The sequence below is a fragment of the Pelobates fuscus genome, chromosome 7 (genome assembly GCF_036172605.1).
Source record: "Pelobates fuscus isolate aPelFus1 chromosome 7, aPelFus1.pri, whole genome shotgun sequence".
NCBI classification, from domain to species: domain Eukaryota; kingdom Metazoa; phylum Chordata; class Amphibia; order Anura; family Pelobatidae; genus Pelobates; species Pelobates fuscus.
Genome location: NC_086323.1, coordinates 162,818,866 through 162,838,505, shown reverse-complemented (window position 1 = coordinate 162,838,505; position 19,640 = coordinate 162,818,866). Strand labels below are relative to the sequence as shown.

At 45.5% G+C, this 19,640-nt stretch overlaps 2 protein-coding genes across 2 annotated transcripts in view; one reads left to right on the top strand and one right to left on the bottom strand.

Moving 5' to 3' along the window:
* The first annotated feature begins 1,243 nt into the window (after positions 1-1,243).
* Positions 1,244-9,530, top strand: PDE12 (phosphodiesterase 12). The gene is made up of 3 exons (XM_063426879.1): positions 1,244-2,544; positions 7,355-7,433; positions 8,874-9,530. Exons 1-3 carry the CDS (start codon positions 1,300-1,302, stop codon positions 9,311-9,313), a joined length of 1,764 nt encoding a protein of 587 aa, XP_063282949.1. The 5' UTR covers positions 1,244-1,299; the 3' UTR covers positions 9,314-9,530.
* A 1,809-nt stretch (positions 9,531-11,339) lies between these two features.
* ARF4 (ADP ribosylation factor 4) overlaps positions 11,340-19,640 on the bottom strand; it is a 17,140-nt gene continuing 8,839 nt past the window's right edge. Inside the window, exons 2-6 of the mRNA XM_063426878.1 lie at positions 15,303-15,383; positions 14,631-14,740; positions 13,555-13,626; positions 13,056-13,181; positions 11,340-12,082 (exon numbers count right to left, since the gene is read on the bottom strand). Of these exons, the coding sequence (XP_063282948.1) occupies positions 11,996-12,082; positions 13,056-13,181; positions 13,555-13,626; positions 14,631-14,740; positions 15,303-15,383 (476 nt within the window). The 3' untranslated portion in view covers positions 11,340-11,995. The remainder of the gene's footprint in view (positions 12,083-13,055; positions 13,182-13,554; positions 13,627-14,630; positions 14,741-15,302; positions 15,384-19,640) is intronic.

Genomic DNA, 19,640 nt, shown 5'->3' with positions numbered 1-19,640 from the left:
ATCGCCGGGTGGCGCTGTTCCCCATGCTGTATCGCCGGGTGGCGCTGTTCCCCATGCTGTATCGCCGGGTGGCGCTGTTCCCCATGCTGTATCGCCGGGTGGCGCTGTTCCCCATGCTGTATCGCCGGGTGGCCGCTGGGTGTCGCTGTTCCCCATGCTGTTTCCCATGCTGTATCGCTGGGTGGCCGCTGGGTGTCGCTGTTCGCTATGCTGTATCGCCGGGTGGCCGCTGGGTGTCGCTGTTCCCCATGCTGTATCGCTGGGTGGCCGCTGGGTGTCGCTGTTCGCTATGCTGTATCGCCGGGTGGCCGCTGGGTGTCGCTGTTCCCCATGCTGTATCGCTGGGTGGCCGCTGGGTGTCGCTGTTCGCTATGCGGTATCGCCGGGTGGCCGCTGGGTGTCGCTGTTCCCCATGCAGTATCGCTGGGTGGCCGCTGGTCGCTATGCTGTATCGCCGGGTGGCCGCTGGGTGTCGCTGTTCCCCGTGCTGTATCGCCGGGTGGCCGCTGGGTGTCGCTGTTCGCTATGCTGTATCGCCGGGTGGCGCTGTTCCCCATGCTGTATCGCCGGGTGGCCGCTGGGTGTCGCTGTTCGCCATGCTTTATCGCCGGGTGGCCGCTGGGTGTCGCTGTTCCCCATGCTATATCGCCGGGTGGCCGCTGGGTGTCGCTGTTCCCCATGCTGTATCGCCGGGTGGCCGCTGGGTGTCGCTGTTCCCCATGCAGTATCGCTGGGTGGCCGCTGGTCGCTATGCTGTATCGCCGGGTGGCCGCTGGGTGTCGCTGTTCCCCGTGCTGTATCGCCGGGTGGCCGCTGGGTGTCGCTGTTCGCTATATCGCCGGGTGGCGCTGTTCCCCATGCTGTATCGCCGGGTGGCCGCTGGGTGTCGCTGTTCGCCATGCTTTATCGCCGGGTGGCCGCTGGGTGTCGCTGTTCCCCATGCTATATCGCCGGGTGGCCGCTGGGTGGCGCTGTTCCCCATGCTGTATCGCCGGGGGGCCGCTGGGTGGCGCTGTTCGCCATGCTTTATCGCCGGGTGGCCGCTGGGTGTCGCTGTTCCCCATGCTATATCGCCGGGTGGCCGCTGGGTGGCGCTGTTCCCCATGCTGTATCGCCGGGTGGCCGCTGGGTGTCGCTGTTCGCCATGCTTTATCGCCGGGTGGCCGCTGGGTGTCGCTGTTCCCCATGCTGTATCGCCGGGGGGCCGCTGGGTGGCGCTGTTCGCTATGCTGTGGTTGTATAGCGGCGGCCGGTGTCAGTGAGTCTGTCTGCGGCCGGTGCTATCGGTCGGTCCCGGTGATGCTGAGCGGGGCGGTTCGGTGGCTGTGCCGGTCGGGCAGTATGGATCGGGCCGTGGTTCGGGTTCTGCCCTCGGAGCCCAGGCTCACCATCTCGCTGGTTCTGTCCGGGACTCTCCGCCAGCTGCAGCGGGACCCCGCGGAGCCCCTGGGCCGGTCCCTCTCCCGGATCGCGGCCAGCGCCGCCAAGGGCCCCAGCAAGAAGCGGAAGGGGCGGGCGGCGGAGCCGGTGGCGGGGCCCCGGGTGCGGCTGTGGTTCGGCGGGGAGCCGGTGTCGGAGGACGAGCTGAGCGGCTCCGCCTGGCGGGATGGGGCGGTGCTGGAGGTCGGGGAGAGCCGGTACCGGGTGGAGAGGAACCCGCCGGCCTGCACCGAGCTCCGCCTGCCCGGGCACATCATGGCCGGCTTCCCCGTCTGCCCCCGGCTGGAGCTCGACTTCTCCCGGCCCGAGCTCTGCCGCTTCACCTGGTACCGGGCCGCGCTGCCCGCCGCGGGCTGTCCCGAGAGCGAGGCCGGCCGGGGGGGCGCGGGAGCCGGGGAGCAGCGGAAGGAGAGCCCGGGGGAGGCCCAGGCCGGGGACTGTCCTGCCGGGGAGGCCGGCGCGGAGTGGGAGGAGGCCGGGGAGCAGCTGGTGTACACCCCGGGGGTGTCGGAGGTCGGCTGCCGGCTGAAGCTGCGGGTGACCCCGGGTGACGGCGCTCGGTTCGGGCCGGCCCGGGAGGTGGAGGCCCCCGGCCCGGTGGCTGCCGGTCCCGGCCGCTGTGTGTTCGAGGAGCGGCAGTTGTACACCGGCCGGCTCAGCGCGGAGCCCGTCACCCGCACCGTGAGCTACAACGTGCTGGCCGCAGTGTACGCCGAGAGCGAGCACGCCCGCACCGCGCTATTCCCCTACTGCGCCCCGTACGCCCTCCAGCGGGACTACCGGCTCTGCCTGCTCCAGCGGGAGCTCACCGGCTACCGGGCCGACCTGCTCTGCCTGCAGGAGGTGGACCGGGACGGCTTCACGGACAGCCTGCGGCCCGCCATGGACGCCTTCGGGCTGAGCGGAGTCTACAAGGGGAAGGACCGGCAGCTGGAGGGGCTGGCCACCTTCTACCGCCGGAGCCGCTTCACCCTGCTCAGCCAGCACGACATCCAGCTCGGAGCCGCCCTGCAGGGGGAGCCGCTACACCGGGACATCATGGAGAAACTGGAGCGGTACCCGGGGGCCAGGGACAGGGTGCTGAACCGCTCCTCAGCCCTGCAGGTCAGTGTCTGGGGGAGAGAGAGAGAGACTGCTCACTGACTGGGGGAGAGAGAGAGAGACTGCTCACTGACTGGAGGGGAGAGAGAGAGACTGCTCACTGACTGGAGGGGAGAGAGAGAGAGAGACTGCTCACTGACTGGAGGGGAGAGAGAGAGAGAGACTGCTCACTGACTGGAGGGGAGAGAGAGACTGCTCACTGACTGGAGGGGAGAGAGAGACTGCTCACTGACTGGAGGGGAGAGAGAGACTGCTCACTGACTGGAGGGGAGAGAGAGACTGCTCACTGACTGGAGGGGAGAGAGAGAGAGAGACTGCTCACTGACTGGAGGGGAGAGAGAGAGACTGCTCACTGACTGGAGGGGAGAGAGAGAGAGAGAGAGAGAGAGACTGCTCACTGACTGGAGGGGAGAGAGAGAGAGAGAGAGAGAGACTGCTCACTGACTGGAGGGGAGAGAGAGAGAGACTGCTCACTGACTGGAGGGGAGAGAGAGAGAGACTGCTCACTGACTGGAGGGGAGAGAGAGAGAGAGACTGCTCACTGACTGGAGGGGAGAGAGAGAGAGACTGCTCACTGACTGGAGGGGAGAGAGAGACTGCTCACTGACTGGAGGGGAGAGAGAGACTGCTCACTGACTGGAGGGGAGAGAGAGAGAGACTGCTCACTGACTGGAGGGGAGAGAGAGAGAGACTGCTCACTGACTGGAGGGGAGAGAGAGAGAGAGACTGCTCACTGACTGGAGGGGAGAGAGAGAGAGACTGCTCACTGACTGGAGGGGAGAGAGAGAGAGACTGCTCACTGACTGGAGGGGAGAGAGAGAGAGAGACTGCTCACTGACTGGAGGGGAGAGAGAGAGACTGCTCACTGACTGGAGGGGAGAGAGAGAGACTGCTCACTGACTGGAGGGGAGAGAGAGAGACTGCTCACTGACTGGAGGGGAGAGAGAGAGAGAGACTGCTCACTGACTGGAGGGGAGAGAGAGAGAGAGAGACTGCTCACTGACTGGAGGGGAGAGAGAGAGAGAGACTGCTCACTGACTGGAGGGGAGAGAGAGAGAGAGACTGCTCACTGACTGGAGGGGAGAGAGAGAGAGAGACTGCTCACTGACTGGAGGGGAGAGAGAGAGACTGCTCACTGACTGGGGGGGGATCTCTTAGTGAGGAAGCACTGATTAAGGGGGTACTCTCAGGGAGTAAGCTCTCACTGGAGGAGCACTGTGACTGGCAGGGAGAAAGCACAGACTGGGGGGGGGCACTGTGATTGGCAGGGATAAAGCACAGACTGGGGGGCACTGTGATTGGCAGGGAGAAAGCACAGACTGGGGGGCACTGTGATTGGCAGGGAGAAAGCACAGACTGGGGGGCACTGTGATTGGCAGGGAGAAAGCACAGACGGGGGGGCACTGTGATTGGCAGGGAGAAAGCACAGACGGGGGGGCACTGTGATTGGCAGGGAGAAAGCACAGATGGGGGGGGGGGGGGGAGGGAATGTGACTGGCAGGGAGAAAGCCCAGATGGGGGGGGGGGGGGGAGGGAATGTGACTGGCAGGGAGAAAGCCCAGATTGGGGGGGGGGGGGGAGGGAATGTGACTGGCAGGGAGAAAGCCCAGATTGGGGGGGGGGGGGGAGGGAATGTGACTGGCAGGGAGAAAGCCCAGATGGGGGGGGGGGGGGGAGGGAATGTGACTGGCAGGGAGAAAGCCCAGATGGGGGGGGAGGGAATGTGACTGGCAGGGAGAAAGCCCAGATTGGGGGGGGGGGGGGGAATGTGACTGGCAGGGAGAAAGCCCAGATGGGGGGGGGGGGGGCAAATGTGACTGGCAGGGAGAAAGCACAGACCTCTGGGGAGCACTGTGACTGGCAGTGAGTAGTACTGATTGGGAGCGGGAATGACTAGCTGGTAGACACTTATTGGCTGGGGAGCACTGATAGACTGACAGGGGGATATTACTGATCGAGTCGGAGAGGGAATAGCGGTCTTGAGAAGGCACCAATTAACTAGAAGAGGGAATTGCATATGGAAGGGATCACTGCCTGAAGGTGTGGTATTATTAACAGGAAGTACTGATTGACTGGGAAGGGGATTCACTATCTGGGGAAGTACTGATTGACTGGGAAGGGGATTCACTATCTGGGGGAGCACTGACTGACTTGGAGGAAATACTGATGGCTTGTGAGTGAGTTCCCCGGATTAAGGGTGGCACTGAATTGGGCTGCTTATAGATGGACTAGGAGGGGAAGAATGGGCTTTACTCATTTAGAGGGGTCAACAATGCCGGTCATTATATAGAGTACTACTGATTGTGGGGGTAGAGGAGTATTGACTGAATGATAGGGTGCACTGATTGGGAGAGTGAATCAGTGACTTAAGGGCCACGGACTAAGAGGTCAAATACCAGACCTGAGCACAACTAATTGAAAAGACTTACTCAGAACTGCACCATATTTGTAATAGCGAGAGAGATTTTGTCAACACAAAATGCAACTTTCATTCCAATGGCTTTACAATTGAGGTTCAAGTGTGTATTTGTTAAATTGTTAAACTAATGCAGCATTTTTCTTTTTAAAGCTAATTCTGATTGAAAATTATTCGATGCCAAGTCAAATTCAATTTTATAAATTACAAACACCCATGGCATGTTACCAGTCTATAAACCACTAAATGAAGAAATGAGCACAGTGAGATGTGATTGCTAGTTTCACTTCAACATTTATCGCAAATGTTTTTACTAGTCTTTTCTCTTGGATGATCCGACCGTATAGAACCATAATCACTCCCCAAAAACAACATGCACTGCAAGCATATTCTATGCATGGTTATACAATACTAGGTCCATGTGACTCCCATTAAATAAAAGCAGGTGTTTGCAAACCATAACACAATAGTTTTAGAAACATGGTTTCAGTAGCCAAAACAATATTGGCTACTAAATGTTGAGTAACAGCCAAATTCATCAGATTTATGCAAATACATAGGCAGTAATTTAGTAATGTGCAAATTAAATATGCATAAATTGAGTTTAGTACATCCAGCTCTCTGGAAAGCATTACAAATCAAGTGAGAATTAGATCTCAACTGAACTGGAACTTAATTTGGACACAGACTCGGGGGTTACACTTGGGGAAGACTTATCAACCCCCAAACTCGGCAATTTTTTTGCCTTCTAGTTATCCTTCAATGAAAGTTCTTGGTTACAGAGAGAGGATTTGTATAGTCGCTAGTTCTTTAAGAAGACTTGTTGAAATTACCAGGGTTATCCACTGAAGTGAGAATTCAAAGTGAATTTCAAATGTAGGGACAAAATTCAATTTTTTTTTTTTTGCAGTGCATAAGATGTTACAGCGTTACACGGGGTACCCCAAAGGCATTCCTCGTGTTATTCATACAATAATTACATTGGGGTATACGTTTGTACTTGCACAATTTTATGTTAAGGTTGCGTACTGACAAAAAGATATACATCGTTATTTAGTTAGTTTGCTAAGACAAATATTGCTTGTTCAGGATTGCTCCTAAATGTCTCACCCGGGGAGGCAGGGTGCGTGTTTTAATTACAGGCAGCGTGTGGGAACAGATAATAGACATTATGGCCTAAATCATGGCTGTTGTAAGCGAGGTATGAGTGCAGGCTAAGTGATGGTTTCTGCAATGGTCATGGTGTGTGTTATTGTGTATAGAATGTAAACGGTGTGCTGTGGTCAGAAATGTAGTTTGTGAACTTTGTCTCAACTATTTACTGATATAGTATAACAGAATATCACCCAGTTCGTTCAAAAGTTCGTACAGCAACATGCGCTTCAGGGATCACTGGCATAATGGGTCCGGTGCTTCAAGGGTGGCAGTGGATCTATGGTTAGCCCATGCGGACTTCAGCCCGACGTGGTATTAGTGTCCCTGTAGGCTGCGGTACCTCTTCAGATGTGTCGTGTAATCTTGCCTCTGTTAGATGTCGAGAGGAGCAGTCTCCGAGATCGACATTGGGTGTTGCCTGTTCCGACGCGTGGCTCCCTTCGGTTGGCGGCAGCGTCGCAATTACAAAGCTGAGTCTCTGCGGGTTGGTGTCTCCGCCGCTCCGTGTCCGGTAAGCCTCCGTTGCTGTCTGTTTTCTCGTTAGTGTGTTGCTCTGGCAGGTGAGAGGTCGCTTGGCGAGCTGTGAGAGAGTGGGGCCGCCGTCTGCTCAGGTTCCTTGAGCCCATGCTTGTGTGTTACCTTCCGTGCACGTGGCAGTCGCCATCTTGTGCGATGCAGTCGGGCCCTCAAGTGCATTTGTGGCGCCTGTGTGCTCGAGCTGCTATGCCCCCGGGCGGGGACCGGGATCACCCCCCCGGTCCATAGGGGGGGGGAACAGGGCCGGGTCCACTCAGATTCGAGCCCCAGGCTGGGTGCTGTGTGGCAGGATAGTGGTGCGTCGGCCCTCTGCTCCACTCACCGCGGGAGAAGGCCGGGTATCGCAGACCTCTCCTCCAGGGGACTGTAGCTTGGGAAGCCAGCCTCTCCCTGGCTCCAGCAGGCCCTCTGCCTAGGGCACTATAGTGGTCGGTCAGTTCTGGGCTTAAATTTGAGGTTTGTCGGCATTTTGATTATAAGTCAGCAGGAGCTCCTTCTGCCTGCAACCGTCCAGCTCGGCGGTCCGGCCCCGCCCCCAAAATTGAATTTTTTATCTCAAGTCAGCTATGCTTCCAAATCTGTTATTCTGACCGTACATAATAAATTCACTTTGAATTCTCACTTTAGTAGATAACCCTTTAATGTCTAATAAACCATTGATATTCTTTTTTTTTTTTTTTTTTTTTTAATCTCTCCTTATGTCAGGTTTCAGTGCTCCAGTCAACCTCTGATCCATCACGAAAAATATGTGTTGCAAACACACATTTATATTTTCATCCAAAAGGTAATTTTTTCTTGTCTGCTTCAGACTTTTAGGAATACCTAGATTTTTACAAGTGAATCCCTCTTCATATGGAACTGGATACTGAGCCTAAAAAGCAGCCATTTATTTTGATTAACCCCTTAAGGACACATGACGTGTCTGACACGTCATGATTCCCTTTTATTCCAGAAGTTTGGTCCTTAAGGGGTTAATCACATATATTTCATTGAAAGTCAGAATAACATTCTGTATTAAAATGTTACGGTCATTTAGAAACTGATGTTGCCTTTTAGAGTGCACCTGTCATTAAAAAGTTATTCAGTAAGGTGTGAATTTCAAATTATAGGTGAAGATGGCCACATTTTTAATTGAATATAAAATGGCTAATTTTGCTTTCGGTATTTTGCCATATAATTTTTTTTAATTCCTAAGAATCCACACTGGTAAATAAGCCTGTAAGTCCTGGTCGCATTCTATATGCCAGACTCCAGCTGTTGTAGGCTACATTTATCATAATGCTTTTATAGCCATAATGCTGGCAACGCATCAATTGAGATGTAGTCCACAACATCTGAACTGCTGGGGTCTACTCCTCTGACAAAGAGATGAGCATTATCCTAAAATACATGGTGGGTAAATAATCTGGGGATTCAGTATCTACCCATAATATATATTTCAACCTATTTAATTTCTCAACACAAAGTATTAGTGTTTTCATAGAGGGACACTAAAGTCATCCAGACCACTTCAGCTTAATGAAGTGGTCTGGGTGCCAGGTCCCTCAGGTTTTAACCCTTCACATGTAAACATAAGTTTCAGAGAAACTGTTTACATGTGGGGTTAATCCAGCCTCTAGTAGCAGGCTTCTGGACAGCCACTAGAGGCGCATCTGCGACGCTGGAGGCAAATTTTGCCTCCATAATAAAGCATTGAGAAATGCTTTCCTATGGACACTTTGAATGCGCACGCCCGGCACTTGCCGCACATTCGGCTCCAATGATGTTGGACGGGGAGGAGAGGTCACCAGCGCCGAGGGATTCCTGCGCTAGATTAAGGCAAGTGCTACAGCGCCACGGGAGGGGACCCCCTCAGGGCACTATAGTGTCAGGAAAACCGCTTTGTTTTCCTGACACTATAGTGATCCTTTAAAACACTAAGTATTTACTTGGTTGTTCCTCTTCCTAGATTACAGCTGTTAATTGTTAGGAATTTAAAGTAAATTTACATATTTTAACCACATGACCCAAATTAGAAAAATTCAGTCAGCTATATTTTCGGTTATTTTTGTTCTAAGATTTGAAAATCATTTTAAATTCACAATTTCTTTCATGAACTGTTAGTGTGGCATCTCTTATAATAAATGTATATTTTCTCATAGCACAAATACACCTAAACTATATTTTTTGGGACGTCTGTCCATTAAATTGTGCACACTCTAATTTTCATAATTTTTGTTCACAGGAGGCAACATACGTTTAGTTCAAATAGGAGTAGCCCTTACCCACATTAGACACATAGCATATGAACTGTACCCTGGCATTCCAGTCATCTTCTGCGGGGATTTTAATAGCACACCTTCCACCGGAATGTACAGCTTTATTACAAATGGGACCATCTCTGAGGACCACGAAGATTGGACCTCCAACGGCGAGGATGAACGGTGTAATATGTCTTTCACTCACCCCTTCAAATTGAAAAGTGCTTGTGGGGAACCTGCGTACACCAATTATGTAGGAGGATTCCATGGATGCTTAGACTATATATTTATTGATTCAGAGCGGATTGAAGTAGAACAAATAATTCCATTACCAAGTCACGAAGAAGTGACCAGTCACCAAGCTTTACCCAGCGTTTCACATCCCTCAGATCATATAGCACTTATATGTGACCTGAAGTGGTAGTCGATACACACGGGCATTTCCTTCAATTTATAGATTACTCAAAAATTGTGAGATGAGGAAATCAAACTTGCAGTACAAACTTTACAAACATTCTCCTGAAATGTGTGCAGCTACACAAAAGTAAGGCACACAACATTGCTTTTCAAAGCTATCCCTTTAAATAAATGAATTTTATGCAACAGATGTCTTGATGTGATTAAAATATAGTATTACAAAATATAATGCTTTCTGCTGTGGAGTACATGATTGGACCAGTTTTGCTTTCCAATAGTAATTGGCAGATGTCAGCTATATTGCAATATTAAAGGGGCACGATAGTCACCAGAACCACTAAAGCTTAATTTAGTATTACTGGTGTCTACAGAATGTCCCTGCTGTCTTTTCAGAGAAAATCTCTAGTGGCAGTCACTCAGACACTGAATGTGGCCCATTGAGCTGCATTGATTCAGTGCATTTCAAGGAGGAGATGCTAGTTTTGCTGTGCATGAGCAATAGCCTCCCACTGCTTTACTAACAGAATGCAATAGATTAGCAGACACCAAGATTGATAAAACCAGCAGCGAAGGTAGAGTAATGTTAGGCCACCACTGTGTGACCAGCACGGTGTTGAAGAAAAGGTTTCATTCATGTGTGTTTAGTTTTTTTGGATTCTTCCCACACAAAATATTGAATTCCATATAACTAATGAGCACACTGTAATGTGTCAGGACTATAGGGTTGACTTCGCAGAGTAATTTATCAAAACAGGTTTAGAAGATTTTTACAACTTACCTGTGTCCCTTGGGCCCTTTGTCCTGCAGGAGAAGCTGGATGTTATCACAGGGGTGTGAACATTTTTCTTTAAAAAAAAAAAAAAAAATACATGTCCAAGGGACTACATTTGTAGCACAATCTACTAGTCCTGATAAAATCATTTCAATATTTGGGGATGCCCTTGACTGGGTTTAAACAGATGCCAAAGTCACAAGCTATGGCAAAACTGGGCAATAAAATGGCAAGGGAATTTAATTTTCTAAAATTTGGAGTTGAGTTTTTCCTTATCCTCCTACATAGTGTAAACTGAGTCAGGTGAAAAGTATTTGTGTGAGTTGACTGGATGTAGGGTGGTGTCTGCTGGTAATGTATGGGTGATCTGTTTTGCCCCCACCCTGCTTGGCTTTCCTGGGTCAGAGATGGTCTAACGGTCATATTCCTCAGCAGTCTAGTGAAGTAGCGGCTGCACTCCTCAGTTTAATTGTTCCTTGTGAGTGCATACTTGGAAACCTGACATCTGCGGTCTGACTCACTAGAGAGCGCCGACCATGAGAGTGCAATTAAACTGAGCTGTGCAGTTGCTAAGGGTGCAGACCCCATGCTCCCAGCACCGTCCTCCCGATGGTGCAATTGCTTGCCCGCAGTAGGGCATCATCACACAAAACTGCATGACCAAGCAGATCGAATGCCATTAGCCAAGTAGCTCAGTGGCACTCCTTCAAGGAGAATCTCAAAGGAGGGCAGCAGTCTGTAGTGGTTATGGTTCTTGCAGTGTTTTTTTTTTTTTAAATATGGTATTCAGTATATGGACAAGCACCAAGTTTTGCATTAAATATAAGCACCAACAATTGAAACAAGTTTGATTTTTTTTTACAATTTTATTAGGAATAAATCTTAGTGGGTTATGGAGAGAAAATGTCCATTTTTCAGTTTGAGGAATTAAAAAAAAAAATCTTGCATTATGACGATATGTCACCAATAAACAATAAAACAATCAGCCGAGCTATGATACAATGGGCCAAATGGTCAAGCAGTAAAGCAACATGCGACTAAAACTAATCTTAAAGTGACAATCTGCTGAAAAAACAAGCCAAGACCCCCTTCTGCTGTGCCTTACCCTGACAGCAAAGGAAGTTATTGCGAGGTTGTTCCGGCCAATTTGGGAGACATTATGTTCTATCCTCAAAAATAAATGTTTAAGGAGAACTAGCGTCTTATAAAAAAATAAAATGAATGCTAACCGGTTTAAGCTAATTAAATAGTGTTTTTATCGGGGGATTTTTATTTAATTTTTTTGCTGGCACGAGCAGTAAAATAAAGAGTTTAGACAACACAGTCGGTACCCTCTGCCACTTGAGAGGGTTCGTTTTTATTGTGGGGAAAATATTTTAAATAAATACGCATGGAATGCTATGTTTTAAATCAGCAGAAATGTCTAAGGAATGACACAAACAAAAAAATAAAAAAAATCTTGAAGCATAGACACTATTTTAAATCCATCAGTTAACCAGGATCGGGGCAAACACATGGCCCCAACCAACTCAAAAATGACTTTGTTAATGACAAGATTACAAGAGGAACAAACCTCCCGCCCCCCACAAAACAACTTTCAATTCTATAGCATCACAATAATTATGTCCAGGAATAAAAGCTTGGGGAAAATGGGGGACAAGTAGAACCAGGAGTACACATTCACAGAAGGGAGGATTTATTATATTTTTCCATTTTAACCCCTGCCATGTTACCCTGGAAGTAACATGGAAACAAATATTTTGGTAAATAAACAAAACAAATCTTTAAACATATGACTGTTGGCTGCCCATACCAGTTCCTTAAACCATATAAATGACCAAGATGCAAACTAGTTTGGATGTTACGAGCCTAGGCCAATTCGATCGCCATGTCCTCGGTGCAAGAATTGTACGTGATTTAGCGCTTGGAGAGCTCGTTTGAAAGCCAGTCGAGTCCTTCATATAGACCGGTTCCTTGAGTCGCACAAGTTGCTTGCACATACCACTGAAAAACAAAAAACACAGTTTAATACCTACATTCAATACAAGCAAAGTCAGCTATCTACCATGTCTGCTTGCTATTAAAGCACTTAGAATGCATTTGTTATTTATTTTCACTTGCAGGATAGCAATGTGTCTCTTAAGCGCTCTCTAGATATTTATCTATAGGTTTTAAGTCTCTACCTACTTTATTGGAAGGCAATTCAACACCTGACATTATCCATAAATATCCCTCAGACTAAGTTTTCTACAGAAAAGGCCACTTTGTCTAAAAAATATTTTGGTCTAATATCCTATTATGGCTTCTGCTCTCTCATATTCTTATGCATAATTATGTGAATCTGTACCCTTCCCTCAGTTTCTTTTAGTGCAGGACTGACAAATCTACATGGCACCTTCCAGTTCTCTTCTAGTATAATATCTCATTGAAGACAAAGGTTTTTAAAAGTAGACGATCTGTGCAACTTATTACAAATGATCTTGCAACATGGCACCGGGACTTAAAACATGTAAACTAAAGAAGCATCTAGGTTTTTCTGTTACTTTATTAGATTGTTTGACAACTGCTAAAGTATATTCTTACACTGACAGCAAAGGAAGTTATTGCGAGGTTGTTCCAGCCAACTTGGGAGACATTATGTGCTATCCTGAAAGATAAATGTTTAAGGAGAACTAGAGTCTTCTAAAAGAAACTAGTAGTAGTACTAGGAGTAGTTATGCAATTATCTATACTTCTTCCCTTTTTAAGGTGTAACTGGTAAGTACACAATATTTCAGATTTAACGGAAGCACATAAAAAGTTATTTCAATATTAACATGTCCATTATCAGCAGTTTGAGTGACAGCAGAGAACAGGAGAACGCTCCTGCACGCAATTCTCTTGCTCTACTTCAGCAACTACAGCCAATGGGCTATTTGTCACAAATGAACCATTGATAAAACGGGTGCTGATGCTACCATAATCGCATAATACTTACAGTCTTATTACGAAGAGTCTGGAGTGTCAATTTGTCTGTCATTTCACTGATCGCCATGGCGTTGGGCAGGTCTTGCTTATTTGCAAAGACTAGAAGTACTGCATCTCTCAGCTCATCCTCCTGAAGCTAAACAGGACAGAGAAGAGCAGATTAAATAGAAACTCAACCAATACAATGCAAAATACACCTTGCTCAAGGTCAGAACCTTTAGTTTTTCTACACTAGTGAACTGAAAACCAAATTGCTAAATTTAGGTTCAGATCCTTTTACAGTTTAACAATGTTATCCTAGTTCTTGCAGTTCAACTTTAAATGCACTGTAAAGGATAAGACTGTGCCAGTTGCCCTGGTTACGATTAATATTTGGGGGTTCAGGGCAAAAGTGAGACAAGGCAGAAGGAAAAGAGGACTAGATCAGGAGATCAATCAGTCTGACAAGATTAAGATGCTGTAAAAAGTGAATGACATGCTTTTTGATGTGATAGAAAGTAGCCACTTACCATTTTCTGTAATTCTTCGGCAGCTTCCTGAATTCTCTCTCTGTCATTACTATCTACAACGAAAATGAGACCCTGTCCGAAAGAAAAAAAAAAATAGAGTGGAATATTGGCACAAGTAACTTGAAAAATTATCATAACAGATTATGTTGTTAAGATTGGCAGTTTGGGGTTACTGAGACATGTTTAAAAAATGTACACACACAACTAAATGGACTTTAGGAATTTCTGCTAGAATCCAAAACTCATTATACAAGAACATCATATTTGCACATTTAAAATGCAGGGGTCATCAATACCATAGCAAGCCTGCAAATTGTGGTCTTCATTTAAAGTCTCACCTTCCTCCACCAAAACTGCAGTGTGGTGCTGGGATAAAAAGCCCTTCTTGTGCACCCTAGCCATTGGGAAGGAGTATAATAAATAATTGTGGGTTAAGGGCTTCTAAAACCACACGCAGTACTAACTGGTTCCCTGTCCCCTCGTCTCATGACCAAAGTCATTGTCCATTAATAATAAAATGATAAATGAAAAATAAATAAAAAAAAAAACTGCTCCCACCACCCAACCGATAGGTGATATCCAGTCCCTGTTCACAAAGTTATCAACTAAATCCAAGGTGAGTTAGGGCCCAAGTCTCCGGACACCTGGCACATAACCCCCATCGCTTATAAAAATAAGCAGTTATGGGCTGCAACCGATTATGTTAGCAATAGCTAGCACGGTTGCTTCTCCATAAGAAGAGTTAAAGGGATTTTTGCCTGTTTAGTTAGAAACCGGTAATGAATGGAGCATTGATTTCAGCCCTAAATAGCAATTGTCTGTTTTAAATGCTCATTAAACACACACTAAAAAAGGGGTTAATGAATGCAGACTTTGTCCAGAGAGGTATGAAACAAAGCTTTTCCCTTGACTAGTACTCAAAAGGTTAAGAGTCAAAAGGATGGGAAAGGTGGACTTCTTAACAATCCAGTGCGTTCATAATCCATCTCCTCTCCTTAAATCATGAGCACAGAGCGCAATTCTGTTAAATCAGGTGTAAAGTATTCCATCTGGTCAAAGCAGGAGATTAAGCATACCTGCGTGTTCTGGAAATAGTGTCTCCAGAGGGGTCGGATTTTATCCTGGCCACCAACATCCCACACGGTGAAGCAGATATTTTTATATTCTACGGTTTCCACATTAAAACCTTAACAATGAAAATAAAAGAAAATAATAGTTTTAAAAAACACCTCAAAATACATAACCACCTAAAGAGGAAAACAAGCAAACAAAAACAAAATGCTGAAGAGCTGTTATTTGCTGGTTGCATGTCATGCATACAGATCCATCATTTTTACAGGACTATGCACAGTTTTCAATAATAGAGGCTTGTAGAAAGCACTCACGTAGAATGGCATTACCTTCAGTATGGGAGCGTATGGAAGACAAAGTTAGAAGCTTTGTCTGTGATCACTGAACTGCATACAATTACACATTATACAGATACTCCTGGATGATCAGGGTTTAACCCCTTAAGGACCAAACTTCTGGAATAAAAGGGAATCATGACATGTCACACGTCATGTGTCCTTAAGGGGTTAAGAAGACAAGACTGGAGCTAACTCCAAATGGCTGGGTACAAAAGTAACAGACTGAATATACTTCGCAATGGTCAAGTTGCAAAGAGACCGACTGCTGATGTTCCCAAATTGTCAAGATACAGAGTGAGAGACCCTTGGCATAGAAAGTTGTAGATTGGAGTTACTCACCAATGGTTGGAATTGTTGTCACTATCTCTCCAAGCTTCAATTTGTATAAAATGGTTGTTTTTCCAGCAGCATCCAAACCAACTGCAAGAAACACATGGCAATTAAAGTCTTATGTAAATCCCACTGGCACAGATTCATATCCCTTTATACATTTATTTTTACACGAGGCATTTAAATGTAGGTGTATATCTGTGCACCTAATCATAAAGGGATAATATAGTTGCCCATGTCGAAGAGAAGAGAACAGCGGAAATACATCAAAGGGCTACTTCCTGTCCACAAGAAATGTGATCGATATACCCAGACCTCCAATTCTGGCTTTCATATCTGGTTTTGGTTAATGGCAAATGAAATTTAATACGAGCGCAGAGTTAGCACTTGACTGTTTAAGGACATTTGCTGTATTGAAGTAAAAGGTGTAAACAAGTTACAGACCCACACATTACATGCACCTTAAGAAATCCTGCTTTCTCTTCAAAGAGGATACGCAATTGCCCTAAGGCTGAAGATGTCACAAAACTCACTTTTCATGCTAGCATACACGAGTTACTATGTTTTGTCTTATTAATACACCCACACACAGCAGATGATAGATGCAGAAGTAGCTAATGAACACTGTTACCTTGACAGCAGGTTGGACACAGGCCGCATGCACTCTGAAAGGTATTGTGCATGTAAACCTATCTGCACACCTGCTCTAGTAATCAAGAACATGTATTATCCCTCACATCTCAAATGATCCATGAAATAATACATGAAGTGAATAAATGTGTGTAAAGGTAAAAGGCTTACACACAGTCAACTCCTCCTGACAGACACACCAGATTTCCATAAAGCAAAATAGAATGCAGTTTTACAAACTTGCAATTCTTGTTCATACCATATAGGCAGTTGCATTGGAAGGCAGTAGGTTGGGCAAGTCAGTGTCTTTGTAAGCCATTTCCTTTACAGACATTACGCAACAAATCTGATCAGCGAGGCGGAAAAAGTCAATAGTGGGAATAGTTTCAATACAAACGTCTAAATGTAAGCAAGACGAATTTCTACAAATTATACAAAGCAGCAATAATTAAAGTTTCTAAATCCTTACTGTAGCCAAACTGCGGCTTATAAAAACCTTTTTGACGGGAGCAGTCATAAAAAAGTATTTATAGTCCGACAAGTTAACAAGTATACAAAATTCCAAAATGATTTAGAGCATTTACTATTTTAGTGGCTGGATATGATGTTATAAAAGAGCTGCATTGTCATGGCAGCTTGCTCATTCAGAAAGCCCCACTGTAGTGATCCTGAGTTGCTTGAGACAAACTTGTTGGAATGATGCTGGTTACTTACAGGCATTGGTCAAAGCCTGTAACTAGCTTTGTTACTTCATGCACATGAAAAATAGGTTTAGTTTTATTGTTACATGATGCAGCAAAAGATTTCTCTCTGAGATTGGGAATTAGTACTTTTCAAGTCATCAGATATCCCTGTATGAGAATGTGCAATATTGTTTTGTATGCGGAGAACAAACTCTAAAGTACGGTAAGTCTTTCTGCGGACCAAATGTTTTGAAAGCCATGGTGCAAAATGTATTAGTATTCTTTAAGCAGGCACTAAACATCCTTACTTATAGCTATTCTGTGTACCTGCTTCTACTAAAGTTTGTACCATGGCTTTGAAAACACATGGACTGCAGCGCTAAGATCTGTTCCAGTATGTCCTAATATAGCCGTGGGGCTGTTTATTTTACCAAGCTAATCTAGAAAGCCTTACGATAAGTAATAACGAATTGAAAACATTTATGGCATGCTCAATAATAATAAATGGGTGATCTATAAAAGGAAGAGGTCAATAGTTCTCCAATTAGAACTAAAACCCAATTTAAATCTAAAGCCTCACATAGAAACATGAACATGTGGCTAAAGATTTACTGGGACATAACAGTGGGGTTTTTAAAATCAATAGATTGAAAGCTACCCATTGGCAACTACTGATGCATAATTAAAGGAAGGGCAAAGTCAGGTGTAATTAAATAAATGAACAGAAAAAGAATAGCTAAAAACAATGTAATGACAATCATCTTATTGCAAGATACTTGAGGATCAACTCCCATATGAGTGACTGCCACTAGAGGTGATACTAGGCTGAAATGTAAACCCGGCCTTTTCCCCGAAATGGCAGTTTTGCATTGAAAAGCCTACAGGGACAGGCTTTAGACACCAGAACAACTACATGAAACTACCGTAGTGGTTTTGGCGACAAGTGTCCCTTTAAATATTAGTTTCTACACATTTCATTAGGAATTTAAATTAAAAAAAAATAAATAAAAATACTCTCTCAAGGCAGGGGTACTTAGTAATGTTTTTTTTATAGACCTGCATGGGTACCTCTCCATAAAAGGTTGAGAAACACTGTTCTAGATATAACTGTCCCAGCCACTAGTTACACAAGCATCAAGCAAAGCTAAACCATGGGATTAATGGCTTGAGAAAAGATTCATTAAGCAAATATTAACATGCAACGTGGAAAGTAAATGTTAACAGATACTAGGCTCCTCCAATGGATTGCTTGCCAAGCCAGTTTAACCTTTTCACCGCCAAAGAGCCTACAGCAGAATAACTTGTTCTGTAACAGTGGTACAGCTACTCAAGTTTAGCAAATGTTTTACAAACCAGACACCTAAAAAGTAAAAATGTACACCAGGTGCGCTAAATGATTTTTAATTATTTCTTTTTTAGATAAGAGTCTCTCCACATAACCTGTTAATCAATTCCTTGGCATACAGGACTATACCATAGCAACTATAGTAAGAATTGACTGACGAGTACAGCATGAATCCCTGCCACCACCTACAGGTGGTTCTCCTGTTTTCTATCACAGCAAGTACAGTGCTTTGACTACATCTCAACTTGTGCGTTCCTAGGAGTAAATGAATAAAGCTGTACGATTCGGATAGCGAGGTAAGCCCTGCTCACTTAAAAGGGATGTACTGTAGATGAGAGCTACATGTAAGCCCATTCCATCAAAAGGAAACAAGATACACTGACTTCAAACTTAATCAACTGACCTGAACCCTTAAATTCCTGCTCACTTAATTTTATATATGGATCAATGTAATTCCCCTTGTGCATGAACAGTTAAGCCACAGACAGCATTATATCCTTGTTGGTTATACTTGTTAAAGGGTTACTCCAAGCATCTTAACAAAAAAAGCCCATTCCCTTTTGGTAAGGATACAGGCATACCAAATCACAATTAAAAGGGACACTATAGGCACCCATACTACTTCAGTTTATTGAAGTAGTCTGAGTGAGGTGTCCCAGTCCCACTTAGTCCTGCAATGAAAATCATTGTAGTTTTTGGGAAACTGCAATAATTACATTGCAGTATTAAAATTGCCTCAAGTGGCTCCCTGATTGACAGCCACTTCCTGCAACTTTTGGTTGTCTAAACTGATGCTGGGCATCCTGACACTCTACAGGAGGACACCCAGTATCAGTTAAATCACCATAGGAAAGCATTGAATGCATGCACCGTTAGTGGTGGAGGAGGTGGGACATCTGCACTGGAATCGAGTAAACGTTAAAAGGTTTTTTTGTTGTTGTTTTTTTTAACCCTTGACATGCCAGGTGGAGGGAGACTATAGTGTTAGGTATACAACTTTGTATTCCTTACATTACAATTTAATTCTCTTAGAGCACAAAATTGAAATAGACTAGAAAAAACAGAATGTGAAACGTTCTGGTTTAGCAAGAGTTCAGAGCATACATCTTTCACACAACTGCAAGTATCTTATTTTGAATTTGTTCATTAACTTGCATATTTCTACTGGATTATCTTTGATTCCAGTCTAGAAGAGCATCTTAACAAGGTAGAACCCAATACCTGTACAAACATTAGCATCAAATTTATCATGCCAGCAAACAATAAATTGATAATATCAGGCTATAAGGGACTGCATACTGAATGGCCTGATTTGTATAGCGATTGAATAACCAGTTTGTTTAGGCCATTTGGCCAATACAGACCTGCATTTGCATGTTCTCACATGATGCATGTAATCTACTATCCAGATATTTCTTTAAATATTTATGCGTCTGGCACACCATATGGGATATTTTTCACCTCTATATTTTACATTGAGATGGGAGTGCAGCTTTTATACTCAACATCATTTGGATCATAACCTCTTTAGCCCAGGAGAGTGAGAGTGACAATTTGATTACACCGAGTGAATAAACGACACTTCTTGAAAAGACCTGAGAGTGCACCTCTTCTACTTATATATTTTGAACGCTGGTAGCACCGAGGCGGTGTATGTCCAAGGAAGAGTGCCGAGGACAACGTGTACAT